The sequence below is a fragment of the Hemiscyllium ocellatum genome, chromosome 13, assembly GCF_020745735.1.
Source record: "Hemiscyllium ocellatum isolate sHemOce1 chromosome 13, sHemOce1.pat.X.cur, whole genome shotgun sequence".
Lineage (NCBI taxonomy): Eukaryota > Metazoa > Chordata > Chondrichthyes > Orectolobiformes > Hemiscylliidae > Hemiscyllium > Hemiscyllium ocellatum.
The window spans coordinates 57,917,979-57,945,110 of NC_083413.1; the positions used below are offsets into that span (position 1 = coordinate 57,917,979).

The following is a 27,132-nucleotide window of genomic DNA, read 5'->3' on the forward strand; positions in this document are numbered from 1 at the left end:
ACTGGATCGGATCCCATCTACCACGCCCTGAGAAAAAGAACAGGAAATGACATCACAAATCCAAGAAAACCTAAACACCTAAATAGAGAGCGGGCCAAACCACCAGTGCTTTATCCGGAGGCTCACTAATGATGTTATCTAGTATGGTGATGAAATGTCCGAAAACGAACCTTCCAGCACAGCAAGCAAACCTACATCGATACCTTACTTTACTACATGAAGCGATGGAAGAGATTCTGCACCTTTGGTGACGATCTTTGTGTCCTCACTGAGCACTGGAGTGGTGCCACAGGGTGGCAAATGTTATTCCCTTGTTCAAAATGGGCAGCATGGTGGCACAGCAGTTAGCACTGCTGCCTCACAGCACGAGAGACCCGGGTTCAATTCCCGCCTCAGGCGACTCTCTGTGTGGAGTTTGCACATTCTCCCCATGTCTGTGTGGGTTTCTTCAGGGTGCTCCGGTTTCCTCCCACAATCCAAAAATGTGCAGATTAGGTGAATTGGCCATGCTAAATTGCCCGTAGTGTTAGGTGAAGGGGTAAATGTAGGAGTATGGGTCTGGGTGGTATAGCTTCGGCGGGTCGGTGTGGACTTGTTGGGCCGAAGGGCAGTTTCCACACTGTAAGTAATCTAAAAAGGGGAATAGGATAGCCCTGGGAATTATAGACCGGCCAGTCTTACATGTGTGGTGGGCAAATTATCGGATAGGAGTCTGAGAAACAGGATTTATGATTATTAGGAAAAACAAAGTTGGATCAGAGATAGTCAGTATGGCTTTGTGAGGGGTAGGTCATGCCTCACAAGCCTTATTGAATTCATAGAGTTATAGAGATGTACAGCATGGAAAAAGACCCTTTGGTCCAACCCATCCATGCCAACCAAATATCCCAACCCAATCTAGTCCTACCTGCCGGGAACCGACCCAGATCCCTTCAAATCTTTCCTATTCAAATACCCATCCAAATGCCTTTTAAATGTTGCAATTGTATCAGCCTCCAGCACTTCCTCTGGCAGCTCATTCCATCCTCTATGTGAAAAGGTTGCCCCTTAGGTCTCTTTTCTATCTTTCCCCTCTCACCCGAAACCTATGCCCTCTAGTGCGGGACTCCCCAAACCCAGGGAAAAAACTTTGTTTCTCTACCCTATCCATGCACCTCATGATTTTGTAAACCTCCATAAGGTCACCCCTCAGCCTCCATCGCTCCAGGGAAAACAGCCCCAGCCTGTTCAGCCTCTCCCTATAGCTCAAATCCTCCAATGCTGGCAACATCCTTGTAAATCTTTTCTGAACCCTTTCAAGTTTCACAACAGTTTTCCGATAGGAAGGAGACCAAAATTGCACGCAATATTCCAAACATGGCCTAACCAAAGTCCTATATAGCCACAATATGACATCCCAAGTCCTGTACTCAATACTCTGACCAATAAAGGAATGCATACCAAACGCCTTCTTCACAATCCTATCTAGCTGCGACTCCACTTTCAAGGAGCTATGAACCTGCACTCCAAGGTCTCTTTGCTCAGCAACACTCCCCATTAGTGTATAAGTCCTGCTAAGATTTGCATTACCAAAATGCAGTACCTCGCATTTAACTGAATTAAACTCCATCTGCCACTTTTCAGCCCATTGGGCCATTTGAGCAAGACCCTGTTGTAATCTGAGGTAACCCTCTTCACTGTCCATTACACCTCCAATTTTGGTGTCATCTGCAAACTTACTAACTGGACCTCTTATGCTTGCATCCAAATCATTTATGTAAATGTCAAAAAGTAGAGGAGCCAGCACCAAACCTTGTGGCACTCCACTGGTCACATGCCTCCAGCCTGAGAAACAACCCTCTACCACCACCCTCTGTCTTCTGCCTTTGAGCCAGTTCTGTAACTAAATGGCTAGTTCTCCCTGTATTCCATGAGATCTAACCTTGCTAATCAGTCTCCCATGGGGAACCTTGTCGAACGCCTTACTGAACTCCATATAGATCACATCTACCGCGCTCTGCCTTCATCAATCCTCTTTATTACTTCTTCAAAAAACTCAATCAAGTTTGTGAGACATGATTTCCCAAGCACAAAGCCATGTTGGCTATCCCTAATCAGTCCTTGCCTTTCCAAATACATGTACATCCTGTCCCTCAGGATTCCCTCCAACAACTTGCCCACCACTGATGTCAGGCTCACTAGTCTATAGATCCCTGGCTTGTCTTGAACACCCTTCTGAAAAAGTGGCACCACGTTAGCCAACCTCCACAGTCTTCCAGTACCTCATCTGTGACTATCGATGATACAAATATCTCAGCAAGAGACCCAGCCATCACTACTCTAGCTACCCACAGAGTTCTCTGATACATCTGATCAGGTCCTGGGGATTTATCCACCTTTGTGTGTTTCAAGTTATGCAGCACTTCCTCCTCTGTAATATGGACATTTTGCAAGATGTCACCATCTATTTCCCTACATTCTATATCTTCCATGTCCTTTTCCACAGTGAATACTGATGCAAAATACTTGTTTAGTATCTCCCCCATTTTCTGCGGCTCCACACAAAGCCCACCTTGGTGATCTTTGAGGGGACCTATTCTATCCCTACTCACTCTTTTGTCCTTAATGTATTTCTAAAAACCCTTTGGATTCTCCTTAACTCTATTTGCCAAAGCTATCTCATGCCCCTTTTTGCCCTCCTGATTTCCCTCTTAAGTATACTCCTACTGCCTTTATACTCTTCTAAGGATTCACTCAATCTATCTTGTATATACCTGACATATGCTTCCTTCTTTTTCTTTGCCAAACCCTCAATTTCTTTCGTCATCCAACATTCCCTAAACCTACCAGCCTTTTCTTTCACCCTAACAGGAATATACTTTTTCTGCATTCTTGTTATCTCATTTCTGAACGCTTCCCATTTTCCAGCCATCACTTTACCTGCAAACATCTGCCCCCAATCAGCTTTCGAAAGTTCTTGCCTAATACCATCAAAATTGGCCTTTCTCCAATTTAGACTTCAACTTTTAGATCTGGTCTATTCTTTTCCATCATTATTTTACATCTAATAGAATTATGGTCGCTGGCCCCAAAGTGCTCCCCCACTGACACCTCAGTCACCTGCCCTGCCTTATTTCCCAAGAGTAGGTCAAGTTTTGCACCTTCTCTAGTGGGTACATCCACATAATGGATCAGAAAATTTTGTTGTACACACTTAACAAATTCCTCTCCATCTAACCTTTAACACTATGGCAGTCCCAGTCTATGTCTGGAAAGTTAAAATCCCCGACCTTCACCATCCTATTATTCTTACAGTAGCTGAGATCTCCTTGCAAGTTTGTTTCTCAATTTCCCTCTGACTATTAGGGGGTCTATACTACAATCCCAATAAGGTGACCATCCCTTTTTTATTTCTCAGTTCCACCCAAATAACTTCCCTGGATGTATTTCCTGGAATATCCTCCCGCAGTACAGCTGTAATGATAGCCCTTATCAAAAACACCACTGCCTCTCCTCTCTTGCCTCCCTTTCTATCCTTCCTGTAACATTTGTATCCTGAAACATTAAGCTGTCAGTCCTGTCCATTCCTAAGCCATGTTTCTGTAATTGCTGTGATATCCCAGTCCCCTGTTCCTAACCATACCCTGAGTTCATCTGCCTTCCCTGTTAGGCCCCTTGCATTGAAATAAATGCAGTTTAATTTGTTAGTTCTACCTTGTTCCTGCCTACCCTGCTTCTGTTCTCAACTGTACCAGTCTCAGATTGATCTCTTTCCTCACCATCTCTCTGGGTCCCACCGGTCCCACCACCCCCACCATCTCCCCCCCAACCCCCAACACTAGTTTAAATCCTCCCGGGCACTTGCTGCTTACCTCTCTTACCTTTCCTGCAGTTAATCCACTGACGTAACTGTATCTGAGACCTTCCCCCCTTCCTACAACTGCCATCCATCACATACTATTGTTGTTGCAAATTCCTCATTGCTTCTAACTCTCTCTCTAACCTATCCACTCGATCTGAGAAGATTTGCAACCAATGGCACTTCTGGCAGATATAATCTGCAGTAACCCTTAAACCCTCTTTAAACGGCCACATCTGACAAGAAGCGCATATCACTCTACTAAAGGCCATTTTTACTCCTTCACAATCTGCAGACCCAGAAAATAACACCGTCTTATTCCTCTGCAAACCCTGCCCCAGGTTAAATGAATAGTTACGGCTTATATTTTAAGTTTAATCCAGAGATATATCTCCAAAAACATATAATCAAGGAAGAACCCACTCTAATCACTACTGCAGGCTACACTTAAAACAAAATACACTTATCTGATTCTGTTCTGTGAACTTCACCCAACAGTTCCTCCAATATCAGATGTGAATTTCACAGTTTGTTAATTTTCCAAGATGCACTCCGATGCTCAGCTATTCATGAATTCAAAGAGCAAAGGCAGTGTCAGTTTCTTTCTCTCTCTCTCTCCTGCACTGACCTCACCATGTGCTTCCTTTGTCTGTACCTCTCCCTTTTAAAACTGCTGATATTTTGACTTTTTTTCCCCAAAGTTCCACAACAATGCAACAGCATATAAAACAGTAATTGCTGTTCCTGGAGTCCGAGGAAATCACCTCCAACACCTAAAATACCTCAAAAAAGGAGTAGCTCTTTTGAGGATATGACAAAACACATTGATGAAGGTAGTGCAGCTGACGTGGTATATATAGATTTTGGCAAGGCATTTGATAGGGTTCCACAGGGTATGCTCATTCAACAAATAAGGAGGCATGGGATATGGGGAACTTTGGCTGTCTCGATACAGAAGTGGCTGGCCCTCAGGGGAGACAGGGTGGCAGTAGATGGAAAGTGGTAATATACTCAGCCTGGAGCCGAGTGACCAGTGGTGTTCCATAGGGATCTGTTCTGGGACCTCTGCTCTTCGTGATTTTTATAAATGACTAGGATGAACAAGTGGAAGGGTGGGTTAGTAAGTCTGCTATGACATAAAGGTTGATGCAGTACTGGATAGTGTGGAGGGCTATTGTAGGTTGCTACAGGATATTAACAGGACGCAGAATTAATATCTTGGGAAATTGAAAGATTGGAGAGAAGTAATAAAGAGACTACACAAATGAATGTATGGGTGAAGAGGTGAAAGAGATGCAAAGTGGTAGATGGACTTTAACATGAAAAAGTGTGAAGTAATTCATTTTGGAAGGTCGGATTTGAATGCAGGATTCTTGGCAGTGTAGAGGCACAGAGGAATCTTGGGGTCCATGTACATAGATCCCTCAATGTTGCCACCCAATTTGATAGGGTTGTTAAGAAGGTTGTGTTGCCTTTCATTAGCAGGCAGTTTGAGTCTAAGAGCTGCAAGATTATGCTGCAGCTCTACTGAGCGCTGGTTAGAACACACTTGGAACATTGTATTCAGTTCTGGTTGCCTCATTATAGAAAAGACGTGGAAGCTTTAGAGAGGGTGCAGAGGTTTACCAGAATGTTGCCTGGACTGGAGAAGAAAGGTTGAGGGAGCTAAGGCTTTTCTCATTGGAGCGAAGAAGGGGGAAGAGGCAACTTGATAAAGGTATACAAGATGATGAGAGGCATAGATAGATGAATAGTCAAAGACTTCTTTCCACTGCAGAAATGACTATCACAAGGAAGCATAATTTTAAAGGTGATTAGAGGAAGGTTTTGGGGAGATGTCAGAGGTCGATTCTTGACACAGGGAGTGGTGGGTGCGTTGATTGCACTGCTAATGATGGTAGTAGTCAGGTACATTAGGGACATTTAAGTGACTCTTGGATAGGCACATGGATAACAGTAAAATGAAGGGTGTGTAGATTAGTTTGATCTTAGAGTAGGATAAAAGGTTGGCACAACATCAAGGGCCAAAAGACCTGGACTGTTCTATGTTCTGCATCTAGCAACATCCTGCTAAATCTCTTCTGACTGCCAACCCCACTTCCTTTTTTGCCTTCCATATCTTTCCTGAATGCATATGAGGAATATTTAGCAACGGGTTCTCTCCTTTCTTGAAGTAGGTTTTCATTGCTGAATAGTTAAGAAGATTGGGGTGGGGGACTGTTTACAGGACTTGCAAATATCCAAACAACTTGAGAAGGAAAAGTCAGATTTATATAAACTGACTCATATGCTCAAAGACAAATTCAAAGTTCTCACCACCCAAACTGCATCAACTTTAAGAAAAAAATATAAGCATCAGTGAACAGAAGAAAGAGCAAAATAGAATAAAAATAAATCAAAAAATAATTAAAATGCATAAAAACAACAAATGCTGGGTCATAATGTGCACACAACTACTCCTGGGAAGGAGAAACGATGATCTAAAACGATTGCAGAACTGAATCTATGACTATGACAGATGTCGACAGCCAAAAATTACCACCATGCTCTGTATATTCATGGTTTCTTATTCATGGAGAAGAACTTGAAATTACACTGGAGTATTGCTGAACTTTTTTTTAAAAAATAAAGATAGTAAACATCTTTTGATACTTTGAATGTATCAAATCTTTCATACACTTTGATAACTAATATCAAATGTCAAAGTTAACAAATGTCAGTGGAAGCAAGTGAGGACCTTTTGAACAATTCAATAATCTTAACTTGCCCCAATTTTTATTTATCATACATTTATTCATCATGTTTTTCCCAGGCTCTTGTCTACACTGCATGAATTAATATTTTGGGAAATTGGAAGATTGGAGAGAAGAAAGAAAATGACTACACAAACAAATGTATGAGTGAAGAGGTGGAAGATGGCTTTAAATACATAAGCCATTAAAATTGTTCTGGGGCAGCGGGATCCTGTACAGAATGGAAAGTCATGTTGGGACCAACGTCCTTTCAAGATGGTTAGCTTATATTGTGGGAGATGATATAATTGATGGGGGATAGGAACCAAGATCAAGTATTATATATGGAATCAGACTAGGAAGGAAAGCACTAAGATTGAGTTCAGGTTTCCATTGTATATATGGTATTATTATGGTGTCTTTATATCTAATAATATTTTTGGATGCAATTTTGAAGAATTGTTGAGATGCCTGGTTCTTTTTTTTAAAAAGGTCAATGAAAAGACACATGAAATTTTCTTTTCACGGGCATTTCTTAGAAACCACATCATTCAGGCAGATATTTGCTAATCTGGTTGCTTTAACTCACTTCAGGGAAAACTGGGTCCATTGCTTTTCTAATTAAACACTGCTTTCCAGGCTTGAAGATTCTTTGGATTTTCAGCTTGGGTTGTTTGTTGAAATAAAGCTGCTCGTCAGGTGGTGCCTCCCATTCCTAAAGCACGGTTATGGTGCATCCAGTGCAACCTAATTGTCTTCTTGAAGAGCAACTGTGTTTCATGTGCAAGCTCTGTTTGTCAAGAGCCCAGAAATAACTGCCTATGCTTTGTGATACCTATATATATGTTAATTATACATCTGAGAATCTAAATACCCTGTATGTGAACACAAGATTTAATGTGAGTCATCACCTAATAAAGGGGCTAATTAGAATTAAAATGTAGTCGCTGGAAACCAAAAGATAGCCCTCGACGGGAGTCATTGATAAAAAAAACAAATAATTTTGTACTCTTTGAAGGAGTTGAATGGAAGTTCACTCAACTAATCCCAGAATAAATGGGATTGTTTTACGAGGAAATATTGAAATAAAACTGGGCCTATGTTCTATAGAGATATAAAGAATGTGGAAATCTCACCTTGCAGGGCAGAGTTGATGTTGATAGGAAGTTTCCATTGGCGAATCTAGAACTCGGGGATCTCAGAATAAGGGTTAGGCCATTTAAAACTGAGAGGAGGTAGTTTTTTTTTTCTAACTTTGGAGATGGTGAACCTTTGGAATTCGTAACCTTAAGAGAGTGATGGAAGCTAAATCACTGAGTTTCTTTAAAACAGAAACTGTTAGATATCTGAAGACTAATGACATCAAGAGATAAGGAAGATAAAATGGCAAAGAATTGCTCAGGTAGGAGATCAGCCAAGATCGAGCTGAATGTAGGTCAGGCTCAACAGGCTGAATGGCCAACTCCTATGCTAAGTTCCTAATTGTCCTTAAACCTTATCTGAAATGCCTATTTGGCTATTTAAATGTTTATAGAGCTAGAAATATTTACATTAATGAGCTGGTCACAAAAATAATATTAAATCAGCAAACAATACTAACAGTTTGTGATTTTTTAGATTTTTTTCATGCTGGTTCTGATCGTATTCATTCTGATCTCAATTCCTCAAGAAAGAAATATTTTGGTACATGCACCAATGTTACATTCCCAATCTTCAAGAAATAGGTAAAGTCTTCTTTGCAAAATTTCAATACCAGGTTGGTTTATGTTCAAGAGGTAACTAGAAAAATGACTACTGCTTTATTGAAAACTCTGTTAAAACCTTTCATTTAGTTTTCCACTTGTCAGGAAATCTTGAGAAAGGTACAGTGTGAGACAAATCTGCTGTAAACTAACTAAAAAAAGGTAAGTTTCTGCCCAAATGTTAGAAATGAAATGGGCTTGGTACTGAAATAAACAAGAACATAGATTGCTAGAGAAACTCAGATCTGTAGCATCTATGGAGAGAAGAACAGAAGTAATGCTTCAACTCCAGTGATCCTTCATCAGAACAGAAAGCAGCTAGGAAATTGTGGTGTTTGTGCTGATTTGATGAGGGAGGTGGACAGCAGGAGTGAGAATAGATAGATGGAGAAGCTGCTCAGAGAGAGAGAAAAAAGGGATGAAGACACAGGGATAGTTATGAGTAAGCCTGGGAAAAAGACAAGTGGAATAGCTGATAATGGGGACTATGAGTAATTGAAAATGGGTTGGCTGTGCTGAGAACAACCCATATAAAACAGGATATGGGATTATGGGGATGGGTTAAAAAATGAGGAGAAGGAGTTGATACTCTGAAATTGTTAAACTCAATGTTAAGTATTGAAAGCTGGAAGATGAGGTATTGTTCCTCCAGTTTACATTGAGCTTCCCTGGAGCACTGCAGGCCTGGGACATAGACGATGCCATGTTAAAGTGGCAGACAACTGGAATCTAAGGTTCATTTTTACACACAGAAGAAAATGGTTCAGGGAAATGGTTCCAGGGTCTGCGTTTCAACTCCCCAGTGTAGAAGAGACCATATTGTGTAAACTGAATAGAGTAGACTAATTGAATTGAGTGCAGGTAAATGGCTGATTCACCTGACAGTTGTGTCTGGAGCATTGATGATGGGGAGTGAGTAGATAAACAGGCAAGTGTTGCATCTTCTGCATCTTCTATACACTATATAGGACAAACAGGAAGACAGCTAACAATCCGCATCCACGAACATCAGCTAGCCACAAAACGACACGACCAGCTATCCCTAGTAGCCATACACTCAGACAACCAGCAACATGAATTTGACTGGGAAAACACTACCATCATAGGACAAGCCAGACAGAGAACAGCCAGAGAATTCCTAGAAGCATGGCATTCATCCCCAAACTCCATCAATAGACACATTGACCTGGACACCATATACAAACCACTACAGCTGAAACTGACACCCGGAAACGGCAAGAACATCCATCAACAGACACATCGACCTGGACCCCAGATACAAATCACTGCAGCTGAAACTGACACCTGGAAGCGGCAAGAACAAACCAATATAAATACCGGAAGAAACATCAAAGCAGCGCTTCACATGAGGCTCCCACCGCACTGATGATGTTCCCTAGCCAGGGAGCGAAACGTTTGCAGCAAAAACTTCCAGCTCGGCGAGCAGAACCACAACAACGGATACCCGAGCTACAAATCTTCAATCAGATTTTAAACTCTTCTGCATTTGCATGGGAAGGTACCATTGGGCTGTGAAGGGATGCTGGAAGTGGAGGAGGAGAGGATCAGGTGTCACAGAGGGACTATTCCCTGAAAAATGCTGACAATGCAGAGGAGAGGAATATGTGACTCAAAAACATGTCACTTGTAAAACAAAGTTGCAGAAACTTGAATTTCAGTAAGAAACACTGTCAAAAGGGAAGTAAAATGAGATCAAGTCAAAGTAAAATAAATTGAAAGCAAATAAAAGTAACTTACTTGAAGTAAAGTGGTTTATATTAAGTTAAAAATTACACAACACCAGGTTATCCTCCAACAAGTTTATTTGGAGGCACTAGATTTCAAAGCGCTGCTTCTTCATCAGGTGGTTGTGGAACAGGACCATAAGACAGAATTTACAGCAAAAGGGTACAGTGTCATGCGGCTGAAATATATTAATGTAAGTTTTGTGTCTAAAAGGCACAAAAAGAGATAAATAGTCAAAGTACCATTGCATAAAGTTGGCTGCATGATGACCTGGATAGGAAATTGAATATTCAAAGATATTCAATGTTTAGGAAGGATAGACAAGAACGGAAAGGAGGTGGAGTTGCACTGCTAATAAAGGAGTTCAGTGCACTAGTGAGAAAGGATCTCCAACCAGAGGAATAATGTGGAATCTGTTGGGTTGAGCTGAGAAACAGCAATGACAGCATAGTTTGGAGTTATTTATAGGCCACGAAATAGTTGTGGTAGCATGGGGCACAGTATTAATCAGGAGATGACATAAGCACATTGCATGAACAACATAGTAACCATCAGTGACTACAATCTGCATGTAATTCAACAGACAAATTGAACAATAAAAGCTGTGGAAAATGACTTTCTAGAGCACTGAGTTGAGGTGCTAACTAATGTATAGGCTATTTTAAACTTTTTTCAAATTCACTCACAGGATATGGGCATCACTGGATGGGCCAGCATTCATTTGCCACCCATATTGCCCTTGAGAAAGTGGTATCTTCTTGAATAGCTGTCCATGTGCTGCACACAGACCCAAAAATGCCAAGAGGGAAGCAATTCCAGGATATTGACCCACTGACTGCCTCAGGCTGTGTGAAGTTTGCATATTCGCCCTGTGTCTGCGTGGGTTTCCTCCAGGTACTGCGGTTTCCTTCCACAATCCAAAGATGTGCAGGTCAGATGAATTGGCCAGGCTAAGTTGCCGATAGTGATAGATGCATTAGTCAGGGGTAAATATTGGGGAGGGGTATGGGTCTGGGTGGGTTACTCTTCAGAGGGTCAATGTGGACTTGTTGGATCGAAGGGCCTGTTTCATACTGAAGGGAATCTAATCTAATCTAATTGAACGATGACGTATTTCCAAGTCAGGATTGAGAGTGGTTTGGATGGGAAAAATTAGGTAGTGGTGTTCCCGTGTATTTGCAGCCCTTACCTTTCTAGATGATAGCGATCTTGGGTTTGCAAGCTGCTATCTAAGGAACCTTGGTGAATCTCTGCAGTACATCTTGTAGATGTTACATATTGCTGCTTCTAAGCACTGATGATGGAAGGAGTGGATGTTTGCAAATGTGGTGCCAATTAGGTATGTGGCTTTGTCTTTGACAGTGTTAAGCATCTTGAGTGTTATCAGAAATGTGCTCATCCAGGCAGGTGGGAAGTATTGCATCACACTCCTGACTTGTGCATTGTAGATAGTCAGTCTTTGGGGAATTAGGTGATGAGTAACTTGTTGCAGGATTCCTAGTCTCTGACCTACGCTTGTACCCACTATTTATATTCTGGTTTAGCTAAAGTTCTGGTCAACAGTAACCTCCTGGATATTGACAGTGGGGTTTTCAGAGATAATAGCATCAATGAATGTCAAGCAACAATGATCAGATTCTGTCCTTTCAGAGACTGTCATTGTCTGGCATTTGTGTGGTATGAATGTCATTTGCTACCTTTCAGTCCAAGCCTGGATACTTTCCAGGTTTTGCTGCATTTTGACATAGATGATTAAGTACAAGGAGCTGTGAATGATGTTGAATATTGTGCATTCATTAGTGAACAGCTCATTTCTGGCCTTGGAATGGACAGAAGGTAATTGATAAAGCAACCTCCGAAGATGGTTTGACCAAGGTCACTACCAAGGAGCTCCTGAAGAGATGTCTGGAGATGAGGTTGACTCCAGTTCTGATAGGGCGCCATTGATACTACACTTGGTTAAAAGCAGCCTAGATGTCACTTTGGCCTCATGAAATCCATGTTTTTGTCCATGCTTGAACCAAGGCTGTAATGAGGTTAGAACCTCAATCGGCCTGGTAGCACTCAAACTGGAAGCCAGCGAGCAAGTTGACCCTGAATGATCTACCCATCCCTAAGCACCGAGAGTGACAAGGAACAGAATATATATTTCAAGTGAGGGGACATCAATGCCCAATACAAAAAGTGGCTTGATAGCACCACCAGTGACCAAGCTGGTTGAGTCCTGAAGGACATAACTGCTAGATCGGGCTCGCAGCAGGAGACGAAACAAACAAGAGGGCAAAGCCTACTTGATCTCACTATTCTACCTGGCACTGATGCATTGTCCAAGACAATTCTGATCAGAGGATCACCACACAGTCCTGTGGAGCTAAAATGCCAATTTTAAATAGAAGATGTGTTCTATCCAGATGTGTTGCATTACAAACGTGCAAAATGAGATAGATTTCAAACAATTCTTGCAATTCAAACCAGACCATCCATGAGGCACTATGGATCATCAGTAGCAGCATAATCTGTAAACTATTGGTCTGGTATATCCTAACGCTACCATGCAATCAAGGCCAGGAGCACAACCTTGGTACACTGAAGAATGGAGGCAGGGCATATCAGGAGCAGCACTGCTGCCTCAAAGCGTCAGAGACCCGGGTTCAATTCCCGCCTCAGGCAACTGACTGTGTGGAGTTTGCACATTCTCCCCGTGTCTGAGTGGGTTTCCTCCGGGTGCTCCGGTTTCCTCCCACAGTCCAAAAATGTGCAGGTCAGGCGAACTGGCCTTACTAAATTGCCCGTAGTGTTAGGTGAAGGGGTAAATATAGGGGAGTGGGTACGGGTGGGTTGTGCTTCGGCAGGTCGGTGTGGACTTGTTGGGCCGAAGGGCTTGTTTCCACACTGTAAGTAATCTAATCTAATCTACTAGTAACAGCCACGTATTCGGAAAACAATGGGTCGACCCAGTGAATTTTAACACAGGACTACTTGCATGCTGCAATGCCTGAGCAACATGCAATAGAAGGAACTAAGCCATTGCATTAGATCTAAGTTCTGCAGTCTTGCCACATCTAGTCATACATTATGGTACACAATTAGGAGAAACAGAGTCAATAAATAGCCCCATCTACAACGATGGGGCAGCCCAGCATACTAGCCCAAAAGCTAAACGTTGAAGCATTTGCAACCATCTTCAGCCAGAAGTGCCAAGTGGATAATTCATTTTGGCCTCTTTCCAAGCGTCACAAATGCTAGACTTTGGCCAATTTGATTTAGTCCATGTGATATCAAGAAATGGCTAAAGGCATTGGATTCTGCAGTTTTTAGGCCCTGAAAACATTTTGGCAATGGTACTGAAGACTTAGGTTCCTGAACTAGCTGCGTCACAAACCAGATTATTCCAGTATAGTGTCAATATTCGCACCTACTTGGAAAATTTCCAGGTTATATCTTGTCCATAAAAAGTCAAATCCAACCCGGCCAATTACCACGCCCGCCAGTCTACATCATTTTGCTATAACTTGCGTTTCATTATCACGACTTTGTTGGAACACAGTTGATGAATTGGGACTACTGTTTCTAAAGTGCTAACTTTTAAAGCATGTGTTGGCTGTAACATGATTGCATCTTCAACACTTTAAGCTCTTTTCTCTAAAGCACGATTTTTCTATAACATAGGTCGCACAAGAAAGCAACCATCGAGTTACGGAGGAACCACCAGTATTTTTAAATATCAGCCAAGTGAATGGAAGATTTCTATCACAAACAATATTTACTCACCAATAAGCTGCCCACTGATGCACAGTTTAGGTTCTGCACATGCTACTCAGCTCCTAATTTTAACACAGCTTGATCCAGTGGTTATGACTCATCTTCGCATCGAGACAGCATTTGACCTAATGTGACATCAAGGAGGCTTCACAAAATTGAAGTCAGTGGGAAACAGGGGGGAAAACTCTCCAATGCTGGGACCTAATCTAGCTAACAGGAACATAGCTGTGGATTTTGGAATTTAAACATCCTAGTCTCAGGATGTCACTGCAGGAGCTTCTCGGTGCTTTGCACAAGGTCCAAATGCCTTCCACCATCAATGACCTTCCCTTTAGCATAATGTCAGAATGGGGATATTTACTCATGGTTGCACAATATTCAACAGTGTTCACAGCTCCTCAGACACTGACGCTGTCCATAGATTTATGCAGCAAGATCATGAAGGCTGACAAGTGGTTGGGGTTTCAGTGCCATGTATGTGAAGATGGTAGGGTGGCAGCTTCGTAAGGAGACAGCGTGACAGGTGGGTAAGAGGTAGAATGTCAGGTAGTGGGGACAGTAGAGTTGCAGCTGGGTGAGGAATACAAGGACCATGAAAGAGACAGAGACAGAGGGGTTAGTTAGCTTTAACAAAGGGTCAGTTAGACTCGAAACATCAGCTCTTTTCTCTCCTTACAGATGCTGCCAGACCTGCTGAGATTTCCAGCATTTTCCCTTTTGGTTGAAGTCAGTTTTACAGTTAGCCAAGAGCTACAGCAAGTTGCAATTCCTCTTCCATTTTCTCGCTAACTATTCAGGAAAACAAGTCAGATATCCAACGTTACTAACTCTAACTCAGAGTTGGGAAGTTCTGCAGATGGCCCCAAAGGCAGGTAATTCCGCATCACAAGTTTCAACTTTCTGGGCATTTCCACATTCATCTATGTCGGGATTTTGATACAGTACTAACACTGAACATGCTCGAGAGTGTGTTGCTGCAAAAGCACAGCAAGTCAGGCAGCATCCGAGGAGCAAGAGAAGGCCAGAGCCCTTCATGGGGAATAGTGTTGAGGCAGCATGCTGTTCATGCTGCCACAACAGCTACCTTCCTATCAGGAGATCTGGGTTATTTAATGTGTTTCTTTCTCCGCAGATGGTGCTGCCAAACAAGCTGAAAATTTCCAGAATGCTATTTTTATTCCAGACTTACAGCATCTGAAGTACTTTATTTTCCTTCTAGGAAGAGATACAGATATAATGCACCAGAGTAAAATTGGATACATGCTCATATCCCCGATATCCATTGAGTTAACTACAAAAAACAAACTTTAGTATAACGCAAAATACAAACCTGGGAATCAGTAAATGGGTGGATGCATGGAGATTAAAACTGAAAAAACTGACAGCTTCTCAGAAGGCTGTTTCCAACTTAACAAGTTCCACACAAACTTCAGCATGTATACTGAGGTGTCAATTTTAATATCCCGTTCAATTGCAACAATATTTGATATATTGCAATTTAACGGAGCTTCATAGGTTTTCTAGGCTTCGACTAATCACAAACTCCATTAAACTGCATGCTTGGAGAATCTTTTTAAATGCTGGAGCTGTAGTTCACCTATGTGAGTCATTACTAATGCTCATAGTTAGGAAACTCTGAAATCACATAACGATGAAGTAACTGTGTTAAAAATCCACTGACAAATGCTCAAACAGATTAAATTTCAATACCCAATCCTTTTTCTAATCTTTCCAAATGATAAAATCACATTAAATAATAACTGGTATATGAATAAATCTTTGACATTAATAAAATAATTTAGCACTTTGTACTGCCTTGTTATAGCTAACATGCTAAACTCCATTTTCATACTATTTTCTAGTTATGAAAATTGCCTACTAACTAGAGTCTTCTTCACCTTATCAGATTCAAGTGCTTTTTACAATCTATGCAATAAGCTCATGTAATTAATGGTTCTCTTGGTACTTGTGTAAAACTTTGTGTTGTTTACATTTATTGATTTACCTATGCTGTAGTTGCGCACAGGCACTAATTCACCTTTTCTTCATTGAAACATTCTCTCTTCAGGCAATTAATTATTCAACTTCTCATGCCAATTTATGTGGCTTACAATATATACCTAATATTATCATGGAGTCTCTTTCATGGGAGAGATTTCTAATCAGAGCAGTTAACATAAAGTTTGTATTTTGTAGGCTCAATTCTTCTTTATCTCCTAGCTACTTCTGACAAACTCTGTCAACTCTGTCTTTTGAAAACATACGATACTTTGGTGTATTGCTTTAATTTTCTTTTCAAGATTTTGCATGGTTTTGATGCTCTTACTATATTGTAGTTATTAATGTCACAACTGCCTCCAGTTCTGGCATCATCCTACAGAATTCTAATTATACAGAAATTCTAGAATTCAAAAAGATTATATATAATATCACAATTATTACTGTACTTGCTGATACCCAGAAACATGCACTCTGGGGAACATAAATTGCTCATCATGGGACAATATCCTCAGTACAAGAATCATGTTGCACTTCATCTCAACTGTGGCTTTCTTTTGCAAAAGATATCAAAACTGCACATAGTATTTCAGCTGTGCCCTCAACATTGCTCTGCATAATGATAGGACAACTTCTCTTTACTCTTAGATTCCAATTCCTTACATCAGCTGTCGCTCAGTAGGTAGCACTCTTGCCTCTGAATCACAAGGTTCTGGCTTCAAATCCAACTTTATGACTCAATTCAAAGATCAAGGCAGACTTTCAGTAGAGAACTAAGGGACTACTGCAATATTGAAGGCACAGTCTTTCAGATGAGACAATAAATTAAGGTAAAAACAATGACTACAGATGCTAGAAACCAGATTATGGATTCGTGGTGCTGAAAGAGCACAGCAGTTCAGGCAGCATCCGAGGAGCTAAGGCCCCATCAATATGAAATATCCTATGAAATGAATTTATTCCTGGTGCCCTGGTCAATATTCATCCCCCAATCATCATAAGAGAAAGCAGATGATCTATTCATTATCACATTGTTGTTTGTGAAAGTTTGCTGAATTCAAACTGGCTAAGCATTTCCTACATTACAGCAGTGCCTATTGGCTGCGCATTTCCTATATTACAGCAGTGCCCACTGGCTACGCTTTCCTACATTACAGCAGTGCCTATTGGCTGCGCATTTCCTACATTACAGCAGTGGGTAAAAACAATGTCTGCAGATGCTGGAAACCAGAGTCTAGATTAGAGTAGTGCTACAAAAGTACAGCAGTTCAGGCAGCATCCGAGGAGCTGTAAAATTGATGTTTCAGGCAAAAGCCCTTCATCAGGAAAACAGGCAGAGAGTCTGAAGGGTGAAGAGATAAATGAGAGGAGGGTGGAGATGGGGAGAAAGTAGCATAGAGTACAATAGGTGAGTGGGGGAGAGGATGAAGGTGATAGGTTAGGAGGGAGGGTGGAGTGGATAGGTGGAAAAGAAGATAGGCAGGTAGGACAAGTCATGGGGATAGTGCTGAACTGGAAGTTTGGAACTGGGGTGTTGGGCGGGGGGGGGGGAAGGGAGAGGGGAAATGAGGAAACTGTTGAAGTCTACATTGATGCCCTGGGGTTGAAGCGTTCAGAGGCGGAAGATGAGACGTTCATCCTCCAGGTGTCTAATGGTGAGGGGGTGGTGGTGAAGGAGGCCCAGGAACTCCATGTCCTCGGCAGAGTGGGAGGGGGAGTTGAAATGTTGGGCCACAGGGCAGTGTGATTGATTGATGCGGGTGTCCCAGAGATGTTCCCTAAAGCGCTCTGCTAGGAGGGATCCAGTCTCCCCAATGTAGAGGAGACCGCATCGGGAGCAATGGATACAATAAATGATATTGGTGGATGTGCAGATAAAACCTTGATGAATGTGGAAGGCTCCTTTAAGGCCTTGGATGGAGGAGAGGGAGGTGGTGTGGGCGCAGGTTTTGCAATTCCTGCGGTGACAGGGGAAGGTGCCAGGATGGGAGGGTGGGTGCCTATTGGTTATGCATTTCCTACATTACAGCAGTGCCCACTGACTACGCATTTCCTACATTACAGCAGCGCCCACTGGCTACACATTTTCTACAATACAGTAGTGCCTACATTTCAACGTGCTTTATTGGCTGTAAGATGAAGTTTTAGACTTCTGACGTTTGTGAAATGTGCTAATAAAAAATATGAATTGCTCTTCTGACTGCTTGCATGCTAATTTTGAGATTCATACATGAGGATATACAGGCTCCTTACAAATATTCTGCTTACTCAAAATGCAACTCTGTTTCCATTCTATTCCATCTATCATATTCTTCTACACTTTAACGAACCTGTCTATAATTCTCTGCAGACTCCCATGCCTTGCTCACAGCTTGCAGTTCCACTTAACTCTGGATCACTTACAAACTCGGATATGCTAATCAACATCCACTAATCTAAGTAATTAATACAGGTTAACAACAATTATGGCCCAAATACTGATGAAGGGTCCTGACCCGAAACATCAACCTTCCTGCTCCTCCAATGCTGCCTGACCTGCTGTGCCTTTCCAGCTCCATATTTTATTGACTCCTGACATCCAGCATTTGTAGTTCTTACTATCTCCATGGTGCAAGTACTGATATTTATAATATTCCATGAATTATAGTTTGCCAATGTGAAAATTCCCATTTACTCCTACTCTCGTCAATCTGCACTAATAAGTTACTCCACAATCCCACCAGTCCTAATGTTGTGCATAAATACATGTTCACATTGCTTAATCATATAATGATTTCCTAAATGCCTTATATTATACATCCAACAGATTCTATCATTTAGCCAATTATTAGTGCTAGGCTAACTGGCTTATAGTTTCCCATTTCCTCTCATTCTTCCTTTTTTAATGATTGCTATTTTCCAAGCCTTGGAACCTTCCTAAAACTTGATGAACTTTTAAAGATCAAAATTAAAATATCCTGTTTTCAATGACCTTCTTTGTAATCTTCTCACATATTATCACCTCCAGTTGGCAAGGCCACTTAAGTATAAGTCGTCCTGCAGCTCTAATTCCTTACTTCTACTGATTTCCTCATGTTATTCATTCTCATTAGATGCCCGGTTGACCATAGATTTCTTGTACCTCTATTATGATGGCAGATATAAAGTTTTAGTTTAAGAGTTCACTTTGTTATCTCCTTAATGCCCAGTATAATTTCACCTCCCTCAACTCATCTTGCTTCACTTATATAACTTTAGAAATGTCAGCTCATTCTTTTTAACTGGTCTACTTTTGTGCTCATTATTCCCTTTTATCTGTCTTAGTCGTCTATTACTGAATCCTGAAATCCTCCTAATTCTCACGTTTACTATTTATTGAAACACTAAAAGCTTCTTGCTGTGATCTACATTACAGTCCCAGAGTGAAGATGGCTACTTATTGGGAACCAGTGAAGCTCAGTCAGACCACATGAAAGCCTTTATAGATAGACTGCAATGTCTACCTCTTTAGCTTTATTTCTTATCATTCTGACTCATACCATGTATATCTGTAATACAGTGTAACTTTTTTTCTTAATTTTCTCTTTATTTTTTGTGCCTCGGTACTTTGTACCTAAGATGGCGCTGTGTGTTCGCAACACTGTACACTTTTCACCGCACTCCTGTTCTTTTGTAACTTGAGTGCACATGACAATAAGCCTAATTCTAACTCCGGTATTCTCAAAGAATTGTGTCCCTTCATACAGGAGCTTTCTCTAAGCCAGTTTCTACTGAATAAGAGTCTCCCACACATTGACATCTATGTTGTGTTTCTTGTGGGGAAGCTTCCTTGAGTCTCTGAAATGCTTCCTTTGAGCTCCTCTCATACATGTCTATTCCTTGAGCTGGATGAAGATGACTTGCTTTGGCAGTTGGAATCATGGCTGAACGTGATCACTGTTGTTGAACAGTGTTCCCTCTCAAATTTTAAATTTAATGTTTGATCTTGCTCTTTCTGTACCTTCTCTGCAGCCACAATATGGTATTTTTTACTCATTACCCTAATGAACTTTGTATGGTATGATCTGCCCGTACTGCATGCAAAACAATACTTTTCACTGTCCCTAGGTATATGTGACAATAATAAAGTAAAATCAAATCAAATCAAAAAATTCAGGCATCCTGAGCATGTGGCTGGCCCTGCGGAGACCATGATGTCCTCCATGCTGGTGCTGTGGGCTCTTTGAAGGACACTTATATTTGCCCTCCCAGCTGATGTGGAGAATTTATGTAAAATGTATAAATTATCAGTGTCAAACAAAATGATGATTTTCCATAATTAACTACTACTCAGAACAGAAAGAATTGACACCATGTTTAATCAGTATCAGAAAAATCACTATCTACTGTCACACACGTAACATTTAGAAGAGTAGAGAAAGGCTTTCTAACCTAGTACTATGTAACCTAATCAATACAGTTTCAAATATCCCAAATAAACAAACTAAATCACAATTAACACAGCCAAAGACAAGTGGTTGAGCACAAATATGATGGATTGAGAAATAATAAAGACAGGGCAAACAAAATTCCAAAGATCAAAAGAACCAACTGCAAGTTGGAAAGTTATTTACTCTCAGTCCAATTTGCTTTTTTCCAATGATTGCACCTTAGTGTCTGTAGGCGATGGTAGTTCTTCCATTCAATGATTGTTCAGATGGACTCAGGCTTGTTTTAGAATTCTCATGGTGTGTTCATCATTTCACATCAAAATACCCTTCTCTCCTTCCTTGCCTCTACTTGCAAATTTACCACATACTACCGAAATTGATATCCTGTCTATTTTATGTTGATTAATAAGGTCTCTATTTCCCTAGGTTTGCTACTCAATAGAACATCAGTCCAGCATGGTTCAGGTGTGGACCGTCCCAGTGACACAGCCCACATTTTCCCCAGTCCTGTTTCCAGCAGTGTCCCACAAATTGACACCTACTTCATCCACACCAGTCTTTGAGCCACACATTCATTCCGACACCAATTTGAATTTGTCTCAGCAGGGTCTGCTTCTAAATTTACTCCCCACTTCAATGGAGAACATCTTTCCTTGACCTGTCCGAGTCTTCAGTATCAACATGGACCATGATGATTGGATCCTCCTTCTCACTGTAAATTTGTCTCCAGGCCTGAACACCGACACTAGGCAGGCAACACAGACTTCTGAACTCTTGTGCCTTGCAGGAAAAAAGATTATAGTTCTGTTCATTATCTTGCTTGCTATTACCTCTGCAATCGTTTTTGCTGCTCCCTCCCCACCCATTGAATGATTTCTTTTACTCAGGGGCCATGATCAGTTAGCTCACTCACCCTTCATTCTCATCCAAACAAGCTGATGCCCAAATCAGGAGGAGTGTTTACGGTCTGGACTAATATACCCAAGTAATCTTCCACTTCTCTGATGTATCTCAGTGCCTGTAGTTCAGCTTCTAGCTCATAAACTGAGCCAAACCCACTCAAAATGCAAACACCTACTGCAGACATATCAGACCTGGTTCACACTGGCGTCCAGGAGCATGTATGTTCGACAAATACATCACATCACCTGCCCTCTCATCCTTAAATATTTTATTCAATTATTTATTTTCCTTTTTTATATATTTTGTTAGTCTTACCATCAGTCAACTTTAATAAACCGTCAAAAAAGCAGAATTAATCATATCACATCATGAATGATGAATCACAAAGGGATAGAAGATTTGAGAATGCATATCCATCTGGTCAAAATTACTTAAGTTTAAGAACAGTAAACTTAAAACAAAACTAATTAGATCGAAAGATAATCAATAATCAAAGAAAAATACCTAAACTTACAAAGAATGGGAAAGGACTGACTACAAATCATTCAGGAAATCAAAGAATTTCAAAAGTTATTATACAGGCAAAGAGTAACTAAAATCTAGCATATCTTCCATTAATTAATACAACAATAAAGCATTCTTCCAGTCTGGCCAGCTGACCAGAAACATCTTTGTGTATCATTTTCAGTTAATGCACCAAGATATGTGAAAACATAGGAATTATAGATGCAATACTTAGCAAAACATTAAGAAATTGAATAGGAGTAACTATTGGAAAAACAAGGTCTCTTCTGCATGAAAGGACGTGACTGAGAAGTGGCGTTACAAAGGCTTCTGAAGATAAAGGCATAGTCAAAATTATTCCAGATACATCTCAAGGTTCAACAAGATACCAGAAGGAGGAAGAATAAGTAAACTTGAGAGGGATGTAAGAAAGAATTCAGTACATTAAAAAAAATCAGAAATTGGAATGGTCTTCTGGGAAGGTCAGTAAAGGTGAAGTTCTTAGATTTCTTAAACAGTTCATTGACATGAAGCAGATGCAAGTATTTTCTTCTAGATGGAGGTACAAAAATGGGCCAAAATTCTCAGCATCTAATAATTCCCATACATTGCATGGTTAAGTCAGAAACATGAAAAATGAAGAACATGCAAGACGGGCCAGATTTCTTACCATCTGATGATTCTATAATTAATTCTCGAACATTGTGTTTAACAAAGAGGAAAACAAATAACTTGTACTCTAATGTATATCATGTACATCCATAATACATTAATACATTCCAAAACATTTTGCAGCCAAATAAATACTTTTGAAGTGTCAACACTCCAACCATGTCTGGAAGTAGAATAGTCAATTTGCACATGCAAAGACCCAAACTGCAATAAATCAGCAGACAATCTGTTTCAGTGTTGTTGGCTTAAAAAAAAATGTTGGCCAGCATATGGGGAGAACTCACCTGATCTGTTACAAGTATCATCTTGGGAACGTTAACAAATGACAGATGAGACCTCTGAGAATGAAAAACCTCCATCAGTACTGAAGACTCAACTTGGATTTTGTCGTCAAGTCTGAGTGAAGCTTGAAGCCATATTCTTCGTACTTAGAGGTGAGCAAGACTCCATTGAGGCAAGGCTGACACTACTACTTTATTTTTAAGCTATAATACTCAAACTTAACAGTTTAGAAACAAATGCAAATCAAAATAGCTCACATGAAACTAGGATAATTATAACATTCACATTTAGACTCTTATGTTCCCTGATGACTCGGGTGCATTGCAAAATTCAGGACAAAAATATTGGAATGATTACAGACTTAGGATTTTGAATTCTGAATAGATTAATAATTAAAATATTTGCTTTCACAGTGAAGCAAAAATCAAAAAAACTGAGCGATGTCATGCATGAAGTTTATATTTATACTTGCAATATAAAGGATAAAAGGAAATAAATATAAAATTAACTTCAATTGAGACGAAAGAGCAGGATTATTTTCCCAGCCTCTAGCATCAGAAACAGACTCTCATAAATGTTGTGCATCAATATACTTCTTGAAAATAAATGCATGGGCACCTGGTTAAAAATGGGAGTGTATGTTTTAAATAAAGGCAGATAAGATCTAGTACTTGACACAACAAAGTGATTAAATAAGTTAAAACACTACAGCGAACAAAGTTAAAATATATACTAATATAATGTGGCATTATATTACGCAGCTTTAATTTAAAAATTGTTGTTACAGAATAGCCTTTAGTGATCCTTCTTTTTGCAATTCATAACACTGAATCAAAAATAAACTAACACAAAATACATAGCCAATCTTTTCCATCAGGAACACACTGCAATACTCTCCACACAAGTTCTCTTATATGCTCCGGGTTTCAGTCAATTCTATTTCATCTTTACATCAAAAAGATATAATTTATAACAAAAAAAATTAATTCCCTTGGAATGCAGAGATAAATGGAAGTGAGAGTGCCTAGCACATAAGAAAAGTAAGGCTGGTCCTCTGGGAAATTGTGTACTTTCAGTGTGCTAGGTATTCAAAGCTTGTTCAAAAGTGTTCATTAGAATAGAGATATCAAAAGATGATGCAAATATTCAGGAGATAATCATGAAACTTACCAGATGTTCTAATCCTACGTTGATGCTGCCAGAATCCCTATAAAAGAAGAAAATAAAATTATAAATAACTGTTGCTCAATTCCATATAATTCCCATTCCAATATCTAAATTTTAAGGTGTTAAACATAAGTCAAAATTAGAGCACTGTGCTACCTATAAAGTAAAAATGATCACAACAGCAAACTATCACATTAATGCTACTATAATTATACCATTTTCAAAACAAAATTCTGACATTTGAAACTGAAACTTGAATCTGGAATAAGGACAAAAATGTTGAAAAACTCAGCAAGTCAGGCAGCACTGTGCAGAGAAGCAAAGTTAACATTTCAGGCCAATGACTTCATCAGAGGTGGGTCAGTTTTAGTTCCAGAAGGGCAAGGAGAGCATATTTATAAGAATACCTCCACTTGCAAGTTCCTCGTCCCACAATCTCCTGACCTGGAATAAAGTCACAACTCCACCACTGTTACTGGGTCAAAATCTTCAAACTCCTTTCAGCATCATACCTTGGGTGAACCTGTACCACATGGATCACCACAACCTTCTCAATGGCACTTATGGAGAAGTTATAAACTTAGGCAGAGATGCCCCCATCCCATAAACGAATAAACAACTCCCATACAATCGATTAATATGACAAACTACGGATTCCATCACAATACTTTGTGTTCTATTTTATGATTTACTAAAATCTGCAAAGCAGCAGAATAACTAATCTGAGTGAGAAACCCCATAATAGGTTTACTAAATAGCAACAGGTAAACAGTAAAGATTGCAGTTGATTATTTAACAAATATATCCTCCATTTCAGTATACTTGTAATTGAACCAGAATTCAATTTGGGAAATATTTTTAGTTGAGATTTACACTTCATTCCCTAACAAAGGATCCCATCTTTCTCTTAATAGTTTCATAACTGGTGAACTGAGTGTAAGCTGGGGCTTTTAACCAGCAAGTCAAAGACTTACTACATTGTGAACCAGTCAGTCTGTGCCTCCTGCGAGCAAGTGAAAGTACCTTAAGAAAAAGCAAGGAACAGCAAGTTCTGGGTCTCCAAGGGTATTCTACTTTACTTTCAAATTTGACCCCAGAGAAATAAAATCAACATATGACAACAATGTCAGCTGACATTCTTTTTTTAAATACTTAGCGAGTTTTGAGAAGATTTGTGGCTCAGGTTGAGGTCTTGGATGTAGGTTTGCTCGCTGAGCTGCAAACTTCACTTCCAGACGTTTCGTTACTTTACTAGGTAACATCTTCAGAAGGCCTCAGGCTCTCATGTGAGCGTCACTAGCTGGCAAGGATTTATTGTCCAACCCTTCAGAAGATGGTGCTGACCTGCCTTATTGAACTGCTGCAGTACATTTGCTATAGGTTGACCCACAATGCTGATAAGGAGGAAATGCTAGGATTTTGACCCAGCAACATTGAAGAGAACAGAAATATATTTCCAAGTCAGGATTGTGATTTGTTTGGAGGGAAACTTGCAGTGGCGGCATTCTCATGTATCTTGTTGGGGATAATCTGCTATCGGGGTACCTACATTGGGGCTAGGGAGGGGAGCACCATTATTAAAGCAGACATTGTCAGGTAACAGCTAAAACACAGCCATGTAAAGTAAACCCAGCCACTGCAGGACTGTCTGCCTGAGGCCACATTCCTTGGGGATTAGAACATGTCCATCAGTTTCAGATCATCCTGTTACAATCTCATTGTTAATAAAGGAAACCGGTAACTATCGGATAGTGTAAATCGCACCGATACTACACTTAATTGATAAAGTACTTGTTAATGCCTCCGCTGACGTCAAACTCCATCGGGTCCTGTGTTAAATGATAATACCTGTATATTCAACTATGGAGAACTATTGTGAACGCCCAGACAGCCAGACGCATAGCAATGAGGAAACCCTTCCAAACAATAAACTTTTGAATTACAAGATCGGAAACTGCTGAACCCAGGATGACTACCCATTGTTCAGCACAGCAGGAGCTGGACAGGTATCTCGGGGCAGCCAATAGAGACACTATTCCCTTCACAGACAGGTGAACCGACCAATGAGAGAACCGAACGAGGGGAACCTGACCGGGAACTCGAGGAGGCGCGAAGTATAACTGCTCCAGGTCCGAAGAGGAAGACAGAACGCCTTCTCCAACGAATTGCATGCTCTTGAATTCGTTGTATAGTTTGCCAGTCTTGATTCTGTAATAAACGGTGTTTTTGCTCCAAACTCTAGCCGGTTTGATCTCTCCTTCCAAAGAACACGTGGAGACGAGGCCCTACGGGTCCGTCCCAACAATCTGCTGTCTTGTACTTCTAGATGGAAGCACTTGTGGGTTTGGAAGGTGCTGTCAAAGGATCTTTGGTGAATTTCTGCAGCGCTACTTGTAGATCACACACACTGCTGCTACATAGTATAGAGTGGATATTTCTTGATATGGTTCCATTTAAGTTGGCTGCTTTGTCATAGATGGTGTTAAGTTTCTTTATTAATGGATCATTACTCACCAGACAAGTGGGGAGTATTCCATCACACACCTGACAGTGCCTTGCAGATTGTGGACATGCTTTGGGAACTCAGGTGAGTTACTTGCTACAATATTCCTAGCCTCTGAACCTGCTTTTAGAGCCAGCTGAGTTTCTGGACAATGGCAGCCCTAAAGCTGTTGGTAGTGTGGGATTCAGTAATGGTAACATCACTGAATGTCAAGAGATGATGATTAGATTGTCTCTTCTTGGAGATGGTCATTGCCTGACATTTGTGTGGCATGAATTGTTACTTGCCATTTTTCAGTCCAAGACAGATGTTGTTCAATTTGAATGTGAACTGCTTCCGTACCTGATGAGTCATAAATGCTGCTGAACATTGTGTAATCATTAATGAACATCTCCACTTGTGACCTCATGATGCACAGAAGGTCAGTGATGACTGGGCCAAGGATATTAGATTAGATTTGATTCCCAAAGTGTGGAAACAGGCCCTTCGGCCAAACTAGTCCACAATGCCAATCAGAAGAGTAACCCACCCAAACACGTTCCCCCTGACTAATGCACCTAACTCTATGGTTAATTTAGCATGACCAATTCACCTAATCTGCACAACTTTGAACTGTGGGAGGAAACCGGAGGAAACCCACGCAGAGACGGGGAGAATGTGAAAACTTCACAAAGACAGTTGCCCAAGGCTGGAATTGAACCTGGGTCCCTGGCGCTGTGAGCCATGCTGCCTCAATTACCGTGAAGAGCTCATCCAGAGATGTCCTGGTGCTGTGATGACTGACCTCCAACAACCAAGACCATCTTCCTAGGAGTAATGATTCCAAACACTCGAGAATTTGTCCCTGACACTTATTGATTCCATTTTGTCTCGG

General features: G+C 40.7%; 1 protein-coding gene across 1 annotated transcript in view; it reads right to left on the minus strand.

Moving 5' to 3' along the window:
- The window catches only part of rsrc1 (arginine/serine-rich coiled-coil 1), a 455,856-nt gene that overhangs the window by 230,014 nt on the left and 198,710 nt on the right, over positions 1-27,132 (minus strand). Inside the window, exon 5 of the mRNA XM_060834209.1 lies at positions 23,759-23,795. Within this exon, the coding sequence (XP_060690192.1) occupies positions 23,759-23,795 (37 nt within the window). The remainder of the gene's footprint in view (positions 1-23,758; positions 23,796-27,132) is intronic.